Here is a 20,629-nt window from a genome sequence, read left to right as displayed (position 1 = left end):
TTTCCAGATTCAGGGGACTCGATGATTAAATTGTTAGGATGCCTGAAAAAAGGTTGCACACAAAATTTGAATCAATTCCAACCGGCCGAAGCCGCGGCAGAGCCAATTCAAATTTTTGTTTTTTTGCAAATTTGAATGTCAACCCCATAAAATTGTTGTGTTGTCTACAAAAAAGTCTCAAAATAAATCTGACGCAATTCCAACACGTAGAAGCAAAGTTACTTGCGTTTTTCATCAACGCTTTTTTTGCATATCCACAAGTTTCGACTACAATAACTTCACTTCTACCAGTTGAAAGTGAGCAAAAATCGTTATGCATTATTGTTTTCGTCAACTTCACAATTTTATGGGGTTGACAATAAAATTTGAAAAAAAAATTTGTTTTAATAAATTGAAAAAATCCGTTGGTCATCAGAATTAATACTCGATTCAGATCTGAGTGCTCGAATAACCGAGCCCAGTCATATACAGGCAATGAATAAATGGCGACCCATCAAATTACAAAATGATACAAAATGTTGCAAAGCTTACAGAAAAAAATCCGAGATTTGCTGAAAATGGAACACGGGATGTAATGCAAATTCAAGTGAACAATGCAAACACAACAACAGTAAACACAAGCACACCTACACATAATCAAGCGTCACACAAAATACAGTATGAAAATTACGGCAAGCGCCCTATGTTGACAGTGGAATAGGTGGATCAAAATTATATCTTCGCCCTCAAATCGTATTTGGAATCAATTGAAAACAAACCATTCTCTCGATTTATATCCAAAAATTCATTCGCGCCCAAACGCACTTTATCACAAAACATTAAAAGAGGCTTACGAGGTTTAGCATTCAAGATTTAGTTGATGTTTGTAAAATTCCACGTTCCCATCGGCGCAGTGATACATCCGACGAAAATAAACAGCATAATACGTTCGCAAAAGTCGACACTAATATCTAAGATTGCTGAATTGGGCTTGGTTATCTTCTCAGGGGATTCGAAGCAATGCGCAGGCGTCTGCTAAGCCAGTTTCCAGTGCAGAGTTGATGAATTGTGTGCGTAACAACATTACAAAGACAAAAATCATCCTCATTTACAACTTGATTTACTGTGAAGTTTTGCATAATTGGCATCAATACTATCGTACCGAACAGCAACAAGGCTGACGAACTCGGAAATTTTAAACCTAAAGATACACAAACTCAGCTTTATAACTTGGTATTTTGGATATTGTGTTGCTGCGAGCTTGCTTTGTGTGCAACCAGATGATTGTTGTAAGATGCGCTTCAACAAACTACATTTTCAACTATATGTTCACAGGAACAATAACATACAAATGATTGCTAAAAATATTCTCGAAATCGAACTGCTAAATGCAATCAGTGTCTAAACAGAAACTTAGGTAGCAGAAGTTGAAATTTAGGTAGTTCCAATAGTCACAACTGAACCGATAAGAAATGAAAAAGCTTACTCCATTGAGAGATGCACGAAAACTGTATAAAATCTTACAAATGTGTCCAAGCGGAACCAACATTATGCTGGCACAACGGATTTGATCACAGATTACACAGAACGCATCTAGACTGGGCCAAGTCCAGGGGTTCTTAAACTGGGGTCCGCGTACTAGTGCTAGGGGTCCGCGGGAGGGCAATATTGAAATACATCATCAAGGAGCAACAAAACCAGATTATCCTTCGCAAATCACGTTGTGAGTGGGACTATCTGTGGCTACCTTGTCAGGTAATTAGCTAGCTTATTTAGGCACAAAATAGCCATAGTACAGTTGAGCTTGGGCCGAAGTGTAGACCATTATTAGCCATCGGCATCTAAATTCAAACTTTAGGGGTACACGAGACCAGACAAAAAACTCGATCGAAGAAGTTTAATAACCCCTGGGGTAGACATTTAGAAGAACATATCGACTATACGGTTCGAATGAAATTTCTGCTGTTGACTCAGACACGAATCCTGATGATGCAGGGACAAAAAAAGAGCGACTTACTCTTAACAGTGAAGTTAACATACCGATGTTTGAAAACGTGAATTACAAAGAGCAATAATGTGTTAACGCTAGGGCTGGACAAATTCGAGTACCTGAGCACTTCTATTCTGAACCGAGCATTAGGTTCAAGTATGACGCATCAGGACGTCATAAGAGTACGGATAATGTGGAAAGTTCCAATACGTACCTTTTATGAGACCACAAGGAAAAAATAATGCCTGATCTACAAAGCATTCAGATAATTTGGTATTTTTCCGACCACACCTTGTGACAATGCTGTCGGTTGAGCACGACATCACAGAACTTTCATTCCCACTAACGTGTGTAGCTGCATAATATATATTTTGGATCCTGTGATACAACCATGACCAATCAACTATAATTCTCATGAATAAATATAAGTGAAGAGCTCCTTTGAGGTGCATAACTTCAATATACCATTTCATAATATATTCATATTGAAATGAACCCGACAGTCTTCAGCTGACACTCGTCAGGGGTGATCGTTATTCGAAATTTCAAACCGGTGACGTCATATTTTGTGATACGGTTGTCGATATACAATGTTCTTTCCAATTCTCTACGTGTTGCTGACGATTACCCCTGATGAGTGTCAGCCGAAAATATTCGGGTTTATTTCAATACGAATATACTATTCAATAGTATAAATATAATTCTTCGTGGCAAGGAGCATATAATATTAGTACTCGACAGAATGTCACTACTCTTGACTCGAATCATTACAATTAATACTCGATTCAGATTAGGGTACTCTAATCATTATACCCAGCCCTAGTTAACACAGTAACAAATTAGCACGATGTGGGAACACCTCCATTCCAAACAGAACGTTTGGCCCAGTCACAGGTCGATTTCAAGGGCGCCGTGCGGGGTGTCCTCGGAATCTTCCCTTTCCTCATTCAAAAACTGCTGGTCCTCCTGAGGGCTCTGATGACGCAGGACCGAGTGCCTGGCCGCGGTGCCCCTTTTGAAACACGGACAGAATTTGGTGCCCGCCCTTTTTGAGGTGGTGAAGTAGTCTCGTCCTTTGTAGACGCAAAAACCTACGGAAGATGTGTTTCAGTCGGTTTTCGAGTAAAGTAATTGGAGTGGATTGTCAGACCTGGGTGTCCCGCAGGGTTGCAATGCCTCGAGTCACGATTTTCTGGCGACTCGACTTGACTCGAGTCATTTTCTCAAAATACGGAAATGACTCGACTTGGTCTCGAGTCATTGCGCATGACTCGAACCAAGTCATATCACTCGAGTCTCAGACGGCCAAGACCTACATTTCATTGTAATTTTGAAGAATAGTGAAGTAACCACATTATTGGGATTTCGTCTATTGATACTGGTACTTGAAAATGCGACCGGAAACTGCTAAAAGTGAGGAAAATCAGCATATTATCAATGCGAACTATTCGATATCACCAAGCAGAGTTATAAAAAGTGGGTTTAGCAAGACGGTAACTGGAAACTGAGCAGTCAACACAATGACTTGGACTCGGACTCGAGTCATAATACCATGACTCAGACTCTACCTTCAGCTGGCTGACTTAGACTCAGACTTGACTCGGTGGTGAATTGAAAATGACTCGACTCAAGTCAAAACTGTTAAAGTGAGATTGACTTGTGACTCGGAGCCTTGCGACTTTGTTACAACCCTGGTGTCCAATACGGTTGTTCAAAGATAACCCTTTTTTTCCAGATTCCAGGGATTCACCGATTAAATTGTTAGGTTGACCGAAGAATGCTGCACACCAAATTTGGCTCGATTTCAACTCACAGATGTGAACGCAGAGCCGTTTTTTATTATGATTTTTTTTTTCAATTTCAGATTTTAACTGTCAACCCCACGAAATTGTAAAGTTGTCTAAAAGAACGACCTTCAACAATTTTGACGCAATTCAAACTGGTAGAAGCGAAGTTACTGTAGTTGAAAATTTTGGATTCGCAAAATAGCTTGTACGATGGATAATTAAATCCCTGAATTTATAGTGAAAAACTCAAATTATAAAATCATAAATTATGTTAAGTCATGGTGGAAATTGAAAATTATAGAAATATAATGTAAAAATTTGCAGCATAGGCGCCGAACGCTAATTTTCCTTAGGTATGCGGGTTCGATGACGTCACAAAGGAATGACGTCATAATCTGACAGAATTGATAATTAGGGTTAATATAGCATCAATTCATGAGGGTTAACTGCATGCGTAAATGCCAATTATACAATCTCCTCGTGTTAATGAACTTGTGCGTATGTTAAGCTTTTTAGCGAGTCCCTGATCGTTCGCGTACAATTAAATACGCCGCTTATCAACGCGTATTACGTAACCTCGGCAACTATTTGCCCAAGGCAAAATGTCCGAGTTGTTATGGAATCTGTTCTATAATGGCACCGATTTCAGGTTGTTCAAACCTTTCTCGGTTTTTACAACTCAAGCCTTGACACACATCTTCTGATGGTTATGTTGAAGTATTAGCGGAATTCAATTACGCATGCACGGCGCACGCACAGTCGCACATGTCTGCGGACATTCGATGTCTTTCAGTTTAGCGATGTCACTCTTTAATTACAATCGTCAATCAGCATACACCTAACTGCATTGTCTTCGAGCCATCGAGAGATCGGAGCTAACACATGCTAGGCTCGAGACGCGATGGTTGGCCACAGGCCAGCAATGGTATCTTTCGTACCAGGCCTGTTGCAGATGCGATTGTGTAGGCAAGCGATGATATCGTGCGCGTCAATGCATATGTGATAGTGCAGGCTAGCGATGGTACAGCACGCACCGGGCCTACTGCTGATGTGATTGTTCAAGCCAGTGAAACTAGGCTTGTTGAAGACGCGATAAATCAGGCAAGCGTCCCAAACTACGATTGCCAAGCGTACGGCAATCGATGACATAATTTCGCGATTATCTCAGCGGGAAATCGCGTCGTATAAGAATGTGCACCGACGAATCTCGCTAATTGGCCGTGCGCAACGGGCTACCTCGCTCACATAAGCAGCAGCGGGTAATGTCGTAAACGGAAATACATTGCGATTTGTTCTAAAATAACACAATTGGGGTTTATGCCGATACAAGTAAACCGAATTCTAGGTATGCCGCATACCTAAAAATATGTCTAGGTATGCGTGGCATACCTTGCATACCCAGGTTCGGCGCCTATGATTTGCAGTAATGAATAGATGACACCACGATATCAAACGTAATCAGTCAAAATAGATGAGCTCACCCAGAACAGCAACAAGAATGAGAAGGACAATGGGAAGTACGATCTTTGTGACCAAAGCATTGCCAGGAATTGTGGTCGCAACAGTAGTTCCAGGAACGTCTAAAACACTACAATTAGCCATTCCGCCAAATCAATTCAGGCACAGACACGAGAAGGCCTACACTGCATAACTTAAACAGCATATAGTATGTGTCTCGTTTGGTGGTTGATTTCCTGTAAATCAATCGTCAGCAACTAGTAGAGAAATGGAAAGATCATAATAATATAACTTTGTATATCTTTCCAATTCTCGACTAGTTGCTAACGATTACCCCTGACGAGTGTCGGCCGAAAATATTCGGGTTTATTTCAATATGAACATACTATTCAATTGTATATTGGAGTGCTGTACATCAAAGAGTCTCTACTAAAAACCATTGCCGATTACTCAATAAAATATCGATAAAAGTAACATTATTGGTGGCGTCTTTTCTTCGATAAAAGCATATAAGTCTTCAGTACCTGTGGAAATTTCAGTTGGCTGTGCAGTTGTAGACTTGGGTACATACATCTTCTTTTTCACAGCGTAAGCTCTTGCAACCTGTACAATACTCACCATTAACCGAGGTAAGCTACTGTAAGTCTGTAATAAACCGAGACGATTCCCTCCATATATCAATAACATCAATCAAAAAACAGTATCATAAAATATTCTCAACTTGATCTTATATAGATTGATGATAAAAAAAAAGTAGTGCTGGTCAAATGATTCGAGTATTAATTCTTATGATTTGGGTGCAGTAGTGAAAGATGATTATACGCTCATTGGAGTTAATTTACCAACTAAAATTACAGTTTGGATAGTTTTTTCCACTGTGGAAGCCTTGAAACATAGATTGGTCGTATAGCAGCATATAGAACATATTATAGTACAAAGCTACACAGTACACACTAGGGTTGATCAAAAACAATTTTATTTTGGATCCCGGGGATTCACCGATTAAATTGTGAGGTTGCAAAAGAACGCTGCTCACTAAATTTTTCGATTTGAATTTTGAATTTACTAATAATTTTTTTTAATTTTTCATTCAACCCCATTAAATCGTTGCGCTGTCCACTGAAACGATGCAAAACAAATTCGACGTAATTCCATCCCGTAGAAGCAAAGTTGTTGCGGCTGAAAGTTTTGGATTTGCAAAAATAGCATAGACGACACGGTTGTAATGATTCGAGTCATGACTCGACTTGAGATTTTTTGATGACTCGACTTGACTCATTTTATCAAAATACGGAAATGACTCCACTCGACTCAAGTCAATTTGTGTATTGACTCGACTTGGACTGCGATATCATTGTGCATGACTCAAGACTCAGACGGCCAAGACCGACATTTCATTGTCATTTCGAAGAACAGTAAAGTAACCACGCTATTGGGATTTCGTCTATTGGTACTGGTACTCGAAAATGCGACCAAAACTGCTAAAAGTGAGGAAAATTATTATTTATCAATTATTATTTACAATTTTCAAGATATATGTAGATCATACTTTCGCGTTTGGATTCTCAGGCCCGCTAAAATCGAACGCCATGCATTTTGAGCTGTCCTTTTCCACTTTGAAATCATCCAGGTATACGCTTTCGCAGAAATTAGTAGAATTCTTAAATATGATTTTAACCGGCTCACACTTTCTGTCGGCAGGACAATGATTGGCTGCGTGAAAAGCAAGATAGAAGTTCATATGCACGCAGAGCTCCCTTACGATGTAAAATCGCAGAGAGAATAACAGAAGAGAAAAATTGGAACACTTAATGTTTCCAAACTCACTCCCATTGATCCAATCAAATCCTTTGTTAAAATTGTCGACGCACGTCATGTCATCCTTACAGTCATTCCACCAGCCCTCGCAATCATTCACGCACAACGGAATGTGGACAAATCTCTCATTTCTGATTGAAGATTTGACCTGATGAAGGAAAATCGATAAAGCATGTATTGAACTAACGAACTAGCATAAATGATAATGCTGCACACACTGAATACTAGGGTTGTTCAAAAAAAACTTTTTTTTCCAAATCTCACTCGCCTAGTGACTAAATCGTCAGGTTGTCCAAGAAAACGATGCACACCAAATTTGACTCAATTCCAACCAGTAAAGGCCGTGCAATCTTGAATTGAAATTTTGAATTTATTATTAAAAATTAAAAATTCTCAAATTTTTCTGTCAACCCCATGAAATTGTTGAGCTGTCTTCAAAGACGATGCAAATCAAATTTGAGTCAATTCCGACTTGTAGAAGCGGAGTTATTCGAGTTTTTCGTTGATAATTCTCGGATTATCCTTGATCCGGGGATTATCAACGAAAAACTCTAATAGTTCTGCTTCTACTAGTCGGAATCTGTCGTCTCGATGATTTTTCACACCAACTGAATTATCCAATATGCTATTACCTAATGCCACTCAACAAAAAAAAGTATACGACAAATCCCGATACCTTTTTCAACCAGGGCCCAACGTTGGGCGAGCACTCATAAAAGCAACTGGCCAAATAAAATCTCCTCAAGCATTTCGCCGACATCAGCCCGCAATGACTCATATTCAAATTGTATAGTTCAGAAAACGGCTTCTGAATGTGGTAAGCTGTCTGATTGGTACAGCAGCTGTTTGATCCCCAAGGCTTGCACTGTGAAATGATATACAGAAAATTTTATTACAGATTGCAGTCAGTTAGTTATTCACGGCAAACTTACAACCCCAAACAGCTCAGTTTTGCTGGGCTTCGTTTCATGGTGTCTTCCATCCATGCATCTGTTCAAAATCATCTTGTCTGACTTCAATCGTTCTAGGGAGAGAGAAAAATTATTCATCGTTGCAAAAAGAAAAAATACCAAAAACTTCAGATAAGTAATTAAACTACACATGATACAAAAAAATTGCTCAGTGACAGTTCGGAAATAAAGTTCATAATAAAAGAATTGTTATGTAAAATGTACAGATGCCAACAGTGAGTAGATTGTCGCTGTGGAACCAAAGTATTTCACGTCCATTTTACAAATTTTGAGAAAATTCAATTTATGTAAGTTTCTATTTCTTTTTAGCCATATTTTCCGCACGATTAAGTTTAAAATAATGAAACATAAACACGGCAACGACACTACCCAAAAGAATGAACATTTTACAAAAACTTGATTTTCTATGAATTTGAAAAATAAATCTCAAAATGTTCTAAATAGACATAACCTACTTTGCTTCCATTGCGGCGAAATTTTGCGAGTCTGTGTATATACTACTACTGGTATTAATCTTATATGAAAGTTACCCTGGCACCAAAGACCATGTGAGATCCAGTTGACTGGAGAAATTGTGCAACTCTATGTGGCTGGGCAACAACCATCAACCATGTTCTTGTGTAGAATTCATTCGCCATGTTTATTGCTGCGAATATATGGGTTGAACTTTTCGGATGATCTCTGTAATTTATTTTTTTATAGTTTAAATAATAATGTTTCCATTCCCTGATCTCAGGCTACCGCTAGATTGTATTTGTAGTGACCTCATTTTATTTTTTGAATTTTTCAATTACTGTTTTTTTTCAAATTTCGTTCGTTTATATTCAATTAGTTATTGGAAAGTTCGGAGTATCACCATTGTGTGGGACTGTGGGTTAGGGGCCCAGACTGGGAACAGTCGTTGTTTGTTGTTTTAACCAATAAGTTGCGCGTGGCAGAGGGGTTTCTTGCATAGAATAATTACGTAATTTAACAGAAAGTTGTGCGTGACTGACCATATTCAGCATGCAATTGCACCGACCCGTCTCTTTCCGCAACTATAGTAGAATCGTTCGTCTACTCTATCAGATATACGTACTCTTATATAATACTCACGTGCATAAGAACAGCTTATGACCACGATAACGATCCCCAATAAATTCATTTTCGGGTCTTTTGTGTGACAAAACGGACGGAGAATTATATCCTTCCAGAAACTCCTATCGAAGTGCAGAAGCTCTTTTTGCAGCAGGCAAATACAGCAGGATGTTATTCAATAACAACACCGCCGCCGACGACAACACATGGTTATTGGTGACCATTGATGACTGCGGTGTTTCGGTAACCGGATTACACCGGTTACTATTATGCGGTGGTTTTGCTTCGACGTTATAAGCACTGAGCTATATATAATTATAAATAGTTCTCTATATCCCTCATCATAACATAACATATAAATATTTTTTATATCGGCATCAGTATCAGTTTATTAATAATTTCATCAGATCAGAACCCCACAAGATTGCGATACAATGAAAATATACCATAGCCCAGAGGTCTCAAACTCAAATGTGCTCGCGGGCCAGTTTTCCAGTTTTGACGACGCCGCGGGCCGTATCATTTATAGGGTATTCTATGTCTTTCCAAGTAGGCCTTATCTGGCGGGAATGAATTGTCCTATTGAAAGTGAGCCGATCCAACAGACTGACAGTAAACACACATCGTCAAAATGTGATTTACTCTTGTATCAATTTAGGCCTGACACGAAAATCATCATCATATTTAAAACTATTTGAATATAATTGTTGTTGTACTCAACTCAACGATTAAACATAATATATATTAATTATACGATATAGACACCATATGGACAGACAAACGTATGATGCCACCATAAAAGCTATCGGGTTATAATTTTGCAGCTACTGTGAATATTTTGAATTAAACAGATTGATAATAGAGACTGATCTGATATCACAACATTTTTAGGTTAATTATTGTAATTCCAATCCAGGATTCGGGTATACTTGTGATAAGTAGGCTATTATAATCGCATGGCCAAATATCTTCAATGATAGGAGCAGAAAAAAATATAAATATAATATAAATATATTGATGAATGTGTCCTAGTGATTGAAATGTCGGAACGCCGAAAGGCCCATTGTTGTTACATCGTTGGAGCGTACCACTACGGTACTATCGGAACCTTTGAGTGACCCTAATAACATGGTTTTTAGCGACCAAAGATGTAACTAACAGATTGCCAATGGTAGCCAAAGCTACTTGCTTAGTTAGCGAAATACCAAGCTGCGACCTTCTGATCTATTACTATCCCTCTTGTACGCGACTAGTTTGTTGCGTCCATGGTTCTAACAAATTCGCGGTATTCCGAGTCCACTCGAGTCATTTTCATTTTGCCATCGAGTCAACCCGAGTCTGAGTAATACTAAAAAAGGTCGCGTCCAAGTCCAACTCACAAATTTCAGTCATTAATCGTCTAAGGATCAGGTTTTGTCATCATGAATTGGAAATGTGGCGAAATAGTGAATATTCCACTGCGGCAACGGTTGCAATTGATGTGATACTGAAGTTTGATGAATAGTTTCAGGCTTTCGGGGCAATTTAAGAGGGAATAGTCACTTTATATCCTGAAAAGATACATGTGACACTTATGTATTGTCAAATTAATAAAAATTTAAAATGTCGTCGCGGGCCGCACAAAATGCTCTGGCGGGCCGCGTGTTTGAGACCTCTGCCACAGCCTTTACAAAGGCTATAAATATGCTATTTATAGGAAGGTGTCGAAACCACTGAGCTATATAAACGACTTGGAGTAGCCTTTGAAATCAATATATTATATCTACATTGCGCAGTTGGCATGGTTGATGGGCCACGATGATTATATGTTTGGGCGCCGTGTAATTTTCCTATAGGTAATCGCTATGGAAATTTTTAGAACAAAAGATCGCATTACGAATATTTGTTTGGAACTCTGTGGCTGCGGGTTAGTTGGTTGACGACTACTGAAACTTAAATCCTCAATCCTAGAACCCTAGCCCTTATGAAGCCTACATGCTGGAACCAGCAGTGAGTTCTCAAGGATCAAAAGGGAAGAGCAAATCCCGTGTATTGTCCAGTCCAGTGGTTCCCAACCTTTTTCGACCCATCGCCCCCTTTTCAAGGTCAACACCGATCATCGCCCCCCCCCCCCCGAATTTTGTGTACCGAAAATTGGGCATACACACTGTAATCACCGGCGGGTTGACTAAAAAAAATAAAAAAAAGGTCAAATTTTCGGCTCGATGTCCAATTTGACACACTTTTGTAACTAAATTTCCGTGGGTTGACTAAAAAAAAAAAAAAAAAAAAAAAAAGGTCAGCCGTTTTCAGGCGTCATCGCCCCCCTATCTCCCCCTTCGCTATTTTCGCCCCCCGTCGATATCGCCCACGTTGGGAACCACTGGTCCAGTCCATCAGTTCACCTCTCTGAGCATTTTGTAGAGACTGTATGAAACCATGACCAGTGACGATGGCAAGGATGGATCCCAATGAATGTTGGTTTATTAGCAATTTTTATCAGTTCAATACACCACAAAAATGCGATATAAAGAAAAGATAGGAAGGTGTCGAAGCGGCTTGGAGTGTAGTCTTTGAAATAAGACACCCACCTTGCACATAACCCGGATACATTTGAAATCTCTTAGACTCGAACTCGAAGCCTCAACTCACAACCATTGGTGCCTGTATCTGTATTTCCATCGATTCTTTCTTCGTGTCAGTCATAATAATCAAATTACTGTCGCAGAAGACACGCTGCGGATGTGAGAATGTTCGATGCTCGATTACAAGCGGCATTTCCCAATGGGTTGAACTCGCTTGGCGCAGTACTTGATTTGAGAATTGGACAATTGAGAAAATTTTTAGCTTTTCATATTTAAATTAGAACTAGAGCCGAGTTTTCAAGAAATGAAACAAAAACCAAGTTTAGCTCCTAGCAAATCCGAGTACGTTCTCACGGCAACGTCCTCGCTCATTTCGTATGTACAGTAGGGCTCTTCAAAAATGACTTTTTTTCTCAAATCGTACTGGCTACTTGATAAAATTGTTAGGTTACCTAATTTAAGCCTACACACCAAATTTGGTTCAATTCCAACCAGTAGCCGCATTGCTACAGGAGAAGAAAGTCTCTTATTTATTATATAAAAATAAATAACAAAAAATTTGAAAATTTTCTGTTCACCCCATGAAAGTGTTAGGTTGTCTATAGAAACAATGTTCACCAAATTTGGTTCAATTCCAAACAGTGGAAGCAGAGTTGTTGCCGTCGAAGAATTTGGATTTGAATAAAATAGTAGGCTATTAGTAGTAATAGTATTGCATAAAATAGTATTAGTATTTTCTATAATAAATAATTTAAGAATTGGTCACCGTAAATACTATTTTATTCATAATCCAAATTTTTGTATTTTTTTTGTAATGACTCGAGTCATGACTCGACTCGAGTCACGATTTTCTGATGACTCGACGTGCCTCGAGTCATTTTTTCAAAATACGGAAATGACTCGACTCGAGTTAATCTGTGTATTGACTCGACTTGGACTCGAGTCATTGAGCATGACTCGAACCAAGTCATTGACTCGAGACTCAGACGGCCAAGACCGACATTTCATTGTTATTCCGAAGCCAACACACTATTGGGATTTCGTCTGTGGGTACTGGTACTTGAATATGCGACCAGAAACTGCTAAAAGTGAGGAAAATTGGTATATTATAAATGCGAAACATTCGATATCACCAAACAGGGTTATAAAAAGTGGGTTTACCAATACTTTAACTGGAAACTGAGCGGTCTATACAATGACTTGGACTCGGGTCATAATTCCATGACTCGGACTTGACCCTCTGCTCGCTGACTTGGACTCGGACTTGACTCGAGTCAAAACTATAAAACGTGAGATTGACTTGTGACTCGGAGCCTTGTGACTTGGTTACAACCCTGCTCGAAGGCCACATTTCACGGTGAAATTGACATTGGAGAATATAAAATATAGTGAATATTTGAATGCAAACCGAGAATCTTAGTAAACTGTTTCAAGAGATCATCATCTCATCACCTATATCAGTATGAAGCACAGTTAAAATTAGCACAGACCAACGCCGGCTTTTGCGTGAAATCCGCAATGCGGTAGTCAGCCTTAGGCCTATGTGTCAGATCAGCATACATCTCTACCATACTCGACCTTGATAACGAAATTACTGCCCTAATCATTGAGTGCTAACCTCAGGATTTGGCACAGCGTTCGATACTGAAATCAAGATATACCGTCCTTTTGCTCAAGACCGATGTAGGTATGGAGCATCGTTAAAATCGCTAGAGACCGATATCGGTTTTGCGTAAAATCTGTTAGTGATAAATTGCGAGTCAGCTCTCACTCGACGTAGGAAACTAAATTACCACCCACATAGTTCAGTGATAAACTTAAAACTTGTTACGGCCTTCGATACTAAGACCACAACTAACCATGCCAAATGTCATGATCGATTTCGGTGTGAAACATAATCAAAACCAACGGAGACCAACACCCGCTTTTGAGTAAAATCTGTTTGCGATAACTAACGGATCGGCACACAGTCAACTTTGGAAACGAAATTACTACTCTACACTTTAAGTAGCAACCCTGAAACTTGGAGCAGTGGTAAATACGACCTTCATGACACAACATACCAAGTTTCAAGAATTATCATGGTGCGAAACATCGTCAAAATCGACCTATACCAGCAAAGGTCGACTCATCGCATATGAAGGCAACCGAGTTCAGATATAGATACGATTGTTACATCACACTTTAAGGGCAACCGGCAAGGTTGCCCCACTTGCTCAGTAATTTTATGAATAGGAGAGAGTAAACCACCGTTTCTTTATTGTGCGCTGCTTTGAGAGAACAGACAGTGAAAGCTTGTTATGAGCGCTACCGGGGCAAGCCCCGGCTAGGCATTCACAAAGCGAAAACACAGAAGAGAATTCGATGTTCGCAGAGACTTTGCTACGTATGGGCAATTACAAGACAAAACACAAGAATAATGCGGGTTTCGCTGTGATTTCGATATCTATTGATTGCTGTGCGTCTATGAATGGTAAATAATTGTTATTGAACAGAATTTTAGGTGGGGCAATGCCCCAGTTTTCCCTATGGGACGAGCCGCCACTGACCAACTCTAATAAGACGTCTACAATTTTCTAGTTGCCCAAGAATGCTTGATCCATATCAGATGCCTTGAAAGCTTTTACACAAACGATGATTGAATTATCTTGAAATCCCACCAGCGCCCCTATGATACGCGTTCTGGCTGGGCTAGACATTTGCATTGAATGACTCCACACCGCAGAATCACAGTCCTGCGAATCGCAATATTTTTTGCCACCAATCCCTCTGCACTTTCTTCTCTGCAATGATTATTGATCAAACCACTTCTGCACTACATCCCCGTATCTGATCGATCCCAAAACAATCCCTTTTAGACAGATCACCAACTCATAGGTATGACTAAGTATTTGCACATTTTACCGTAAATGGAGGTCAGATAACAGCACAATAAACTTTACACCAACACAATAAATACCAAACAATCAGGGCCAATCGTACTACATCGTAGAAATATGACTTAGTAAGAGCCATGATAATATATCGCAATACATATTACAATCTAGATGAGCCGCTCAGTGATATCAAATGAAGGTATAATATATTCTGATCAGCCCTGGAGAAATTGGTCCGGATTTGAGCGCGATAAACAAAAGTGTATGCAATAAAATTTCATATGACACACAATTTTCCCTACCACTGTAATTTCAAATTAACGAGGCGAAATAATATAGGTCCACGAGGTACACGGGCCAAGGATATTCGCATCTCAGGTGAGAACGTAGAAGCGAGAGACAAATATTAGACCCGGACAATCAGAACTAACCCCGTGATGAGTCCGTACAATCCCAACACCTCGGCGAAAATCAGGATCAAAATCATTCCTGAAAATATATGTTACATTGTTACATGCAGCTCAACTACAGGCTGGCGGATAACCGATTTTCAAGACGATAGGCTACTCATGAAACCGATAACCAGCACCTCTATTGATAACACCAATATATTGAGTCAAAATTTAAAACGCCATCTAGTATAATGCGCATTTTCAAAACTTTAGGGCATTCATCTGAACAGCTTTACAGACATCGCTACACTTGGACATGAAATAAACTATGAAGGCTGCATCTGTATATCTGCATGCTATATGAAATTCCAATATATATCAATATTCCCAGTCTGACAGTCGCAGATTAGTTCACTGACCCTCTACTGCCACATTGTGACGTCAAGAAAATTGTTGATATTCTTTACCTCTAATGGCCGATACCGATAACTCTAGAGTGTGATTCAACTCAATATCATCAGCGTTAGAATTTGGCAATAAATCCTCGGTCAGCAAGTATTGAAAGCATAAGCTGAAATAAATCTAAAGGTGGCGGGATATGTTCTAAATATATGCGCACCAAGATAATTTAGGTCACATATTGATTTTCCATTGTGAACTGCCTTTACACACTATATTGCTTCATAAAAGTGGCCCCAATCGGTTAGTTCACTCAACAATTCTCTCGGCTGGATCAATATTAGATATTGATTAACGCCGAAACATTATGTGGTAGATGTATCAATCAAACTCTCGCGTATTGATTTTCATTTCAAATGCGAAACTTTTTTGCTTTATTACCTCAGTAACCAGCGGTGAGATTCCCAAATATAGCATTGAATACAGTTTAAAAATTTTGAACCACCAATTGGCTATTAGTGAATATAATGCATTATCGAACCACTTTCAACTGGTACAAGCAGTTGTATGCAAGCCTTTTAAAAAAAATACCACTCAAATCAGAAACATACAAATAGACAGAAAGCTATACAGTTTGTATGAGTGACGCATTAGGAAACTTACTTGCTTAAGCAAGCATATTCATATGATTCACGGAAAGAGAAACAGTAAGCAAATCAACACTCTTACCTACAAATAACCGTGGTTGCTGTGCTGTACCTCTAACACCGGCATCGCCTACTATACCGATGGCAAAGCCAGCAGCTAAACCAGACAGTCCGACCGAGAGCCCGGCACCAAGATGAAGAAATGCTCTGTAAATGTGAACATTATTCAATTGTATATATTTGTACCACATAAAGAGATTGTTTGAATTTGCGCCACATATATTGAAATCTATTTCTATCACGCAAGAATCCGCGATTGAGTCGAGCATGCTACATGAAAGCAATTACTCGTCCCGGATTGACGGGCGACACGTGATTTCAATTGGCCTATTCAAAAGAAGCGCTGCAAGCGATATCGACACCATATCCTGCTTCCTAGTCAATAAATTTCGATCGGCCATATTGAGCACGCAGGTAGATTTGCCACCATATGCAGTAAGACAAGATATCATGTGTTTCAGAGCAAACATTATCTAACACGCTGAAAGTGAAAATTGCCCAGGAAGTAAGTTCCTTTTGAAAAAAAATTGAGGACAGTTTCAAGCAACTAAAGTCATTACAACTCATGAAAACTAACTTTCGATTTATGTAACATTTGTTGAATATCAATACTAAAGTGAAAATAAACATGTCACCGATGTCGCATACAACACACACAAATATCAGTGTCATAAAATTACTGTGCATATTTGCACTCTGACGTATCACAATATCAAATGGCAACATTCCGATATCTGATTCAGTACGCAACACAATAGCAACCAGAAATTGATCAATTCCAAACAGGAAAGAACTCAAAAATGCATGCCGTAATCGAAAGACAACGTGACCACAATGTGAACACGACCCCCGACCCATGATTTTCACAAGCTCGCAACGGTTTTTCACTATCTGCATCAGGTGTTCAAAAATCCTAGTCACCGAAGGCAACAAATGTTGCAGTCGAGTCAATTTGTTGATAATGATTAGGGTTGGGCACAATGATTTGAGCACTCTGATCGGAATTGAGTATTAATTCTAACGATTCCAGTCAAGTAATCAGAGATGATCTTTTCGAATACCGAAATTAAACTATACTCAATTTATCAACAAAAGTAATAGTTCCCACTTCGGAAGGCTGTAAACATTGATTGGTCGTATCGCAGCATACGGAACGTTTAGATAGATATGCATGTTAGAGGGAATTACATATCTGTGACGTTGTGATAAACCTACAGCATTGTCACGAACTGGATTGGAATAGGTATGGCCAAAAAAATACCAAATATTCTTCAATGTGGTGTAGAAATGGAGCTGGCATTAAATTCTTTGTAGGAGAGTGCTCAAATACTCGACTCGAATAGTAAACCTCGACTCAGAATCAAATCACTCAGGTAGCCGGTTTTACCCAGCTCCAATGATGATCATGATTGATGATTTGTATTTAGCAATACTTACTTGAATAACGACATATTAGCCTCCATCTTCTGGGTGATCAAGACAGAGATAACGACCCCGTAAATAGCGATGATACCAGCCATGACAACTGGAATAACTGATTTAATAATCAATTCTGGTCGCATCACACTCATTGCAGCGATACCCGTGCCAGATTTGGCCGTTCCATACGCCGCACCCATCGCTGAAAAATATTGATCCATAGCAATGAAATCAAAATATTATAAATTGTTACTACGAACAGCTTACCACTGAAGACCATGGCAGATGCTGCTCCCATCGCGCTGAAAAATGGTGAATAATCTGGTCCGTTCGCCATTCTGATTTATGAATATTTGAAATATGCGAAATTTCCGGGGAAACTATATGCCACAGCGTCGATCAAGTATAATATAAATGCCTGTTAGTAGAGTATAAAATCATTCATCTTTGTTCATTGATAATGATAATTCTACATAAAAAGCCATAAACAAATGTATTTTGTGATACGATTGTTGATATACCATGTTCTTTGCAATTCTCTACTAGTTGCTGACGATTACCCATGACGAGTGTCAGCCGAAAATATTCGGGTTCATTTCAATATGAATATACTATTCAATTAAACAAATATAGATAAAAGGTTCAGATTAGAGCGAACTATATGAATATTATGTATGGGGCAATTATTGTACTATTCCTAGTTCTTGCTCCGGGAGTGTCTTGGACTGTAGAATCAAAGCCATTATCTAGTTTGGATGTTCTTGTCCACTAAAGAGTATGGACTACAGTACTCAATTTGTTCGCTAACATTTTGGTCAATAACTATGGACCGAGTTCAAGTGGCAAAATACGATAAAAGAAAGTACGCAATTTTAAATCAGTTAGAGTCGGGAGTAAGACTTGTCAACACAATTGATCAAGAGCAGGGAGTCAATGATACCGACACCCAATTGGATAGGTATGTTCAAGCATAGCTTGGAAGTACTAATTTTGATTCAGAGCCGTGGTCGTGAATCTGTTTTTGGTCGACTAGTAAGTTGAGTGAGTTGCTATTTGGAATATTATCAGATTTGAAAGTCGAGCGGCATAGAAAATTACATAAATGTACGAGTGTCATAAATATTCAATAGGCTAACTCAATTTGCGACATTGGTAAGGCAAATATATTCAACATTTTATTGCCAAAGCTTTTGGAAGCATCAATTACCCACATCAAAAAGTGGATCAATTCATTGTCGCAGATTCAAATAGTTACCAAGACAACGGCAAGTCAAAACTGTTATGTTTCAAATTTACTGTATAGTGTTATTTTGATAATTAGAATGTTTGCAAAGAATTGCAGAAATCTACCCGGACAATTCATTAGAGATTCATTATGCCATGCAAAGAATGAAGGTGGATATTACATTACATTTATAAACCTTCATTACGCATAAAAATGAAGAAAAAGTAATGATTACATAACAATGACCACCATTCAAACATTTCCAGTTCGCAGAACCATGCAAGCAAGTGAATACAAAAGCAGCGATAAGCAGGCAATTGCAGTGACCATACCGACCAGAGTGGAATTGGTGGCAACATCACGCAGAACTTTGTTTAATTACTCGATGATTCTATATGCAGAAAAGCTCTCATCATGCAGGATTTACTTCAAAAAATGAACCGAGATTCCATAGTGGCATACCGCCATATACCGTAGTACTATACAGCTAATAACAATAACTCGAGACTGAAAGTCTTCCTTACAACACGGCTGTTCATATAGTTTAATCACATAGCTTCGCGGCAAAATGTACGCAAAAATTGTTCCTTAGACGAAGATCACAGAGCAGTACCCTGACTATCAATCAATCAATCAATCACGTTTATTTATATTTATATTTTCATTTCAAAGCATCACAAGACTGCGATACAATGAAATGATAGGAAGGTGTTGAAACAACTTGGAGTAGCCTTCAAGATCAGACACCCACCTTAGCCTAGGCGAAGTAAAGAAGAGCCTGAGAGGCATGCACACTGAATGAAAAGTAATGGAAAGAAATTAATATAATGTCAAGCATCAAAGTGTAGTTCTACACTGTAACAGTAAGATGACAATTGCGTGAAATAAGATAGCAAGTTGAGCTGCACCGGAATCAATACAGCACATATCGACATCGCCACTGAAAATCTTACTGCCGATATGGTTAAGTCTATGCTCATGAACTTTCCAAGATCTATATTGCACCGGCGGCGCCACCCTAAAGACAAACAAAGCATAGCATCGTCTAGATATCATTGACAGCATATGCGATCAGCCATAAGCTTGATAATTCACTGTGCTCAAGCTGGAAGTCTCGTGACCAATACCACCTTGCCAACAGACAGCAGGCGAACTCGCTATTTTGTGAAATCCCAAGTGACTCGATGACTTCGTCGTTTTCAGTTGTCAGCTGGTCACATGACCTCGTGATCTGTAGCCTCGAAAAATCAATATCAGTCGTAACTATTTAGATTGTGAATCAAAATAATGACGTATCTTATTTTCAGCAGTCTGTGGAGAAAACAAATATTTTGCATTCTTCAATCCTTCGTAACTACTGATGAAAATGTCTTGCTTTAATATTTCACTATTATATATTATAGTACATATAATTTCATGATCATTCCTGGTGTAACGGTTAGTGAGTTTATTGAAATTTTTGTATTTTTTTGTTCGTTAGATTCTGCTCGTTCGTTTTATCATTATTTACATCAGTTCAAAACAGCACGGGATTGCGATACAATGAAAAGGTATAGGGAGGGGTCGAAATACCTTGGAGCAGTTTTGCAATAAGACACCCACCATATAGTCTATAAAATGTAAATTATAGACACCGTATGAGTAGGACTATGCTAATATAGCCTGATCATGATTGTGTAACATTAGATTCAATTTATTGCTAATAATTTCATCATTCGCCATTTGGAAGATATTTGGATGCGATTTGGACGATGGCGCTCATGTCGGGCACTAATAACCGCTTGGCAGTAGAAACATTTTCAGTAGTTTACTTTGGTAACCATACAAGTCGTTTTGTAATACAGTCCATCCTCAAGATTACCGGACCACGACTGACCTATCGATCTCGCTTCCCATGACATGCCGCCCTATTTCTTGTCGCTTTCTTTTTCTATACAATATTCTTTACTTTCATTCAGTGTGCATGC

General features: G+C 38.9%; 2 protein-coding genes across 2 annotated transcripts; both read right to left on the bottom strand.

Moving 5' to 3' along the window:
* Nucleotides 1–1,875: 1,875 nt before the first annotated feature.
* LOC145443159 (folate receptor gamma-like) lies at nucleotides 1,876–9,312 on the bottom strand. Its single transcript, XM_080321151.1, has 8 exons — nucleotides 9,099–9,312; nucleotides 7,965–8,056; nucleotides 7,709–7,897; nucleotides 7,042–7,180; nucleotides 6,764–6,927; nucleotides 5,739–5,817; nucleotides 5,238–5,336; nucleotides 1,876–3,060 (listed from the first exon to the last, which is right to left on the bottom strand). The coding sequence occupies exons 1-8, from the start codon at nucleotides 9,145–9,147 to the stop codon at nucleotides 2,858–2,860; spliced, it is 1,014 nt and encodes a 337-aa protein (XP_080177277.1). The 5' UTR covers nucleotides 9,148–9,312; the 3' UTR covers nucleotides 1,876–2,857.
* Nucleotides 9,313–14,518: 5,206 nt separating this feature from the next.
* On the bottom strand, nucleotides 14,519–17,856 carry LOC145442199 (V-type proton ATPase 16 kDa proteolipid subunit c-like). Its single transcript, XM_080320097.1, has 4 exons — nucleotides 17,705–17,856; nucleotides 17,456–17,639; nucleotides 16,041–16,165; nucleotides 14,519–15,009 (listed from the first exon to the last, which is right to left on the bottom strand). Exons 1-4 carry the CDS (start codon nucleotides 17,772–17,774, stop codon nucleotides 14,927–14,929), a joined length of 462 nt encoding a protein of 153 aa, XP_080176223.1. The 5' UTR covers nucleotides 17,775–17,856; the 3' UTR covers nucleotides 14,519–14,926.
* Between the last annotated feature and the right edge of the window lie 2,773 nt (nucleotides 17,857–20,629).

The sequence above is a fragment of the Botryllus schlosseri genome, chromosome 7 (genome assembly GCF_051294905.1).
Source record: "Botryllus schlosseri isolate E-star chromosome 7, Bs_hap1, whole genome shotgun sequence".
Classification (NCBI taxonomy): domain Eukaryota; kingdom Metazoa; phylum Chordata; class Ascidiacea; order Stolidobranchia; family Styelidae; genus Botryllus; species Botryllus schlosseri.
Note: the sequence above shows the minus strand (reverse complement) of the source record. Positions and strands in the feature narration are given on the sequence as shown.

Bases quoted from the DNA above. Each gene is read 5' to 3' on its own strand.
- LOC145443159 (XM_080321151.1), bottom strand. From the start codon at position 9,147: ATGAATTTATTGGGGATCGTTATCGTGGTCATAAGCTGTTCTTATGCA. The intron at 8,057-9,098 runs GTGAGTATTATA...CTCTCTCCCTAG, and splicing joins CATAAGCTGTTCTTATGCAC to AACGATTGAAGTCAGACAAG. The intron at 7,181-7,708 runs GTATCGGGATTT...TTCCTTCATCAG, and splicing joins TTGGGCCCTGGTTGAAAAAG to GTCAAATCTTCAATCAGAAA.
- LOC145442199 (XM_080320097.1), bottom strand. From the start codon at position 17,774: ATGGCGAACGGACCAGATTATTCACCATTTTTCAGCGCGATGGGAGCA. The intron at 17,640-17,704 runs GTAAGCTGTTCG...AATATTTTTCAG, and splicing joins ATCTGCCATGGTCTTCAGTG to CGATGGGTGCGGCGTATGGA. The intron at 15,010-16,040 runs GTAAGAGTGTTG...ATATATTTTCAG, and splicing joins GCAACCACGGTTATTTGTAG to GAATGATTTTGATCCTGATT.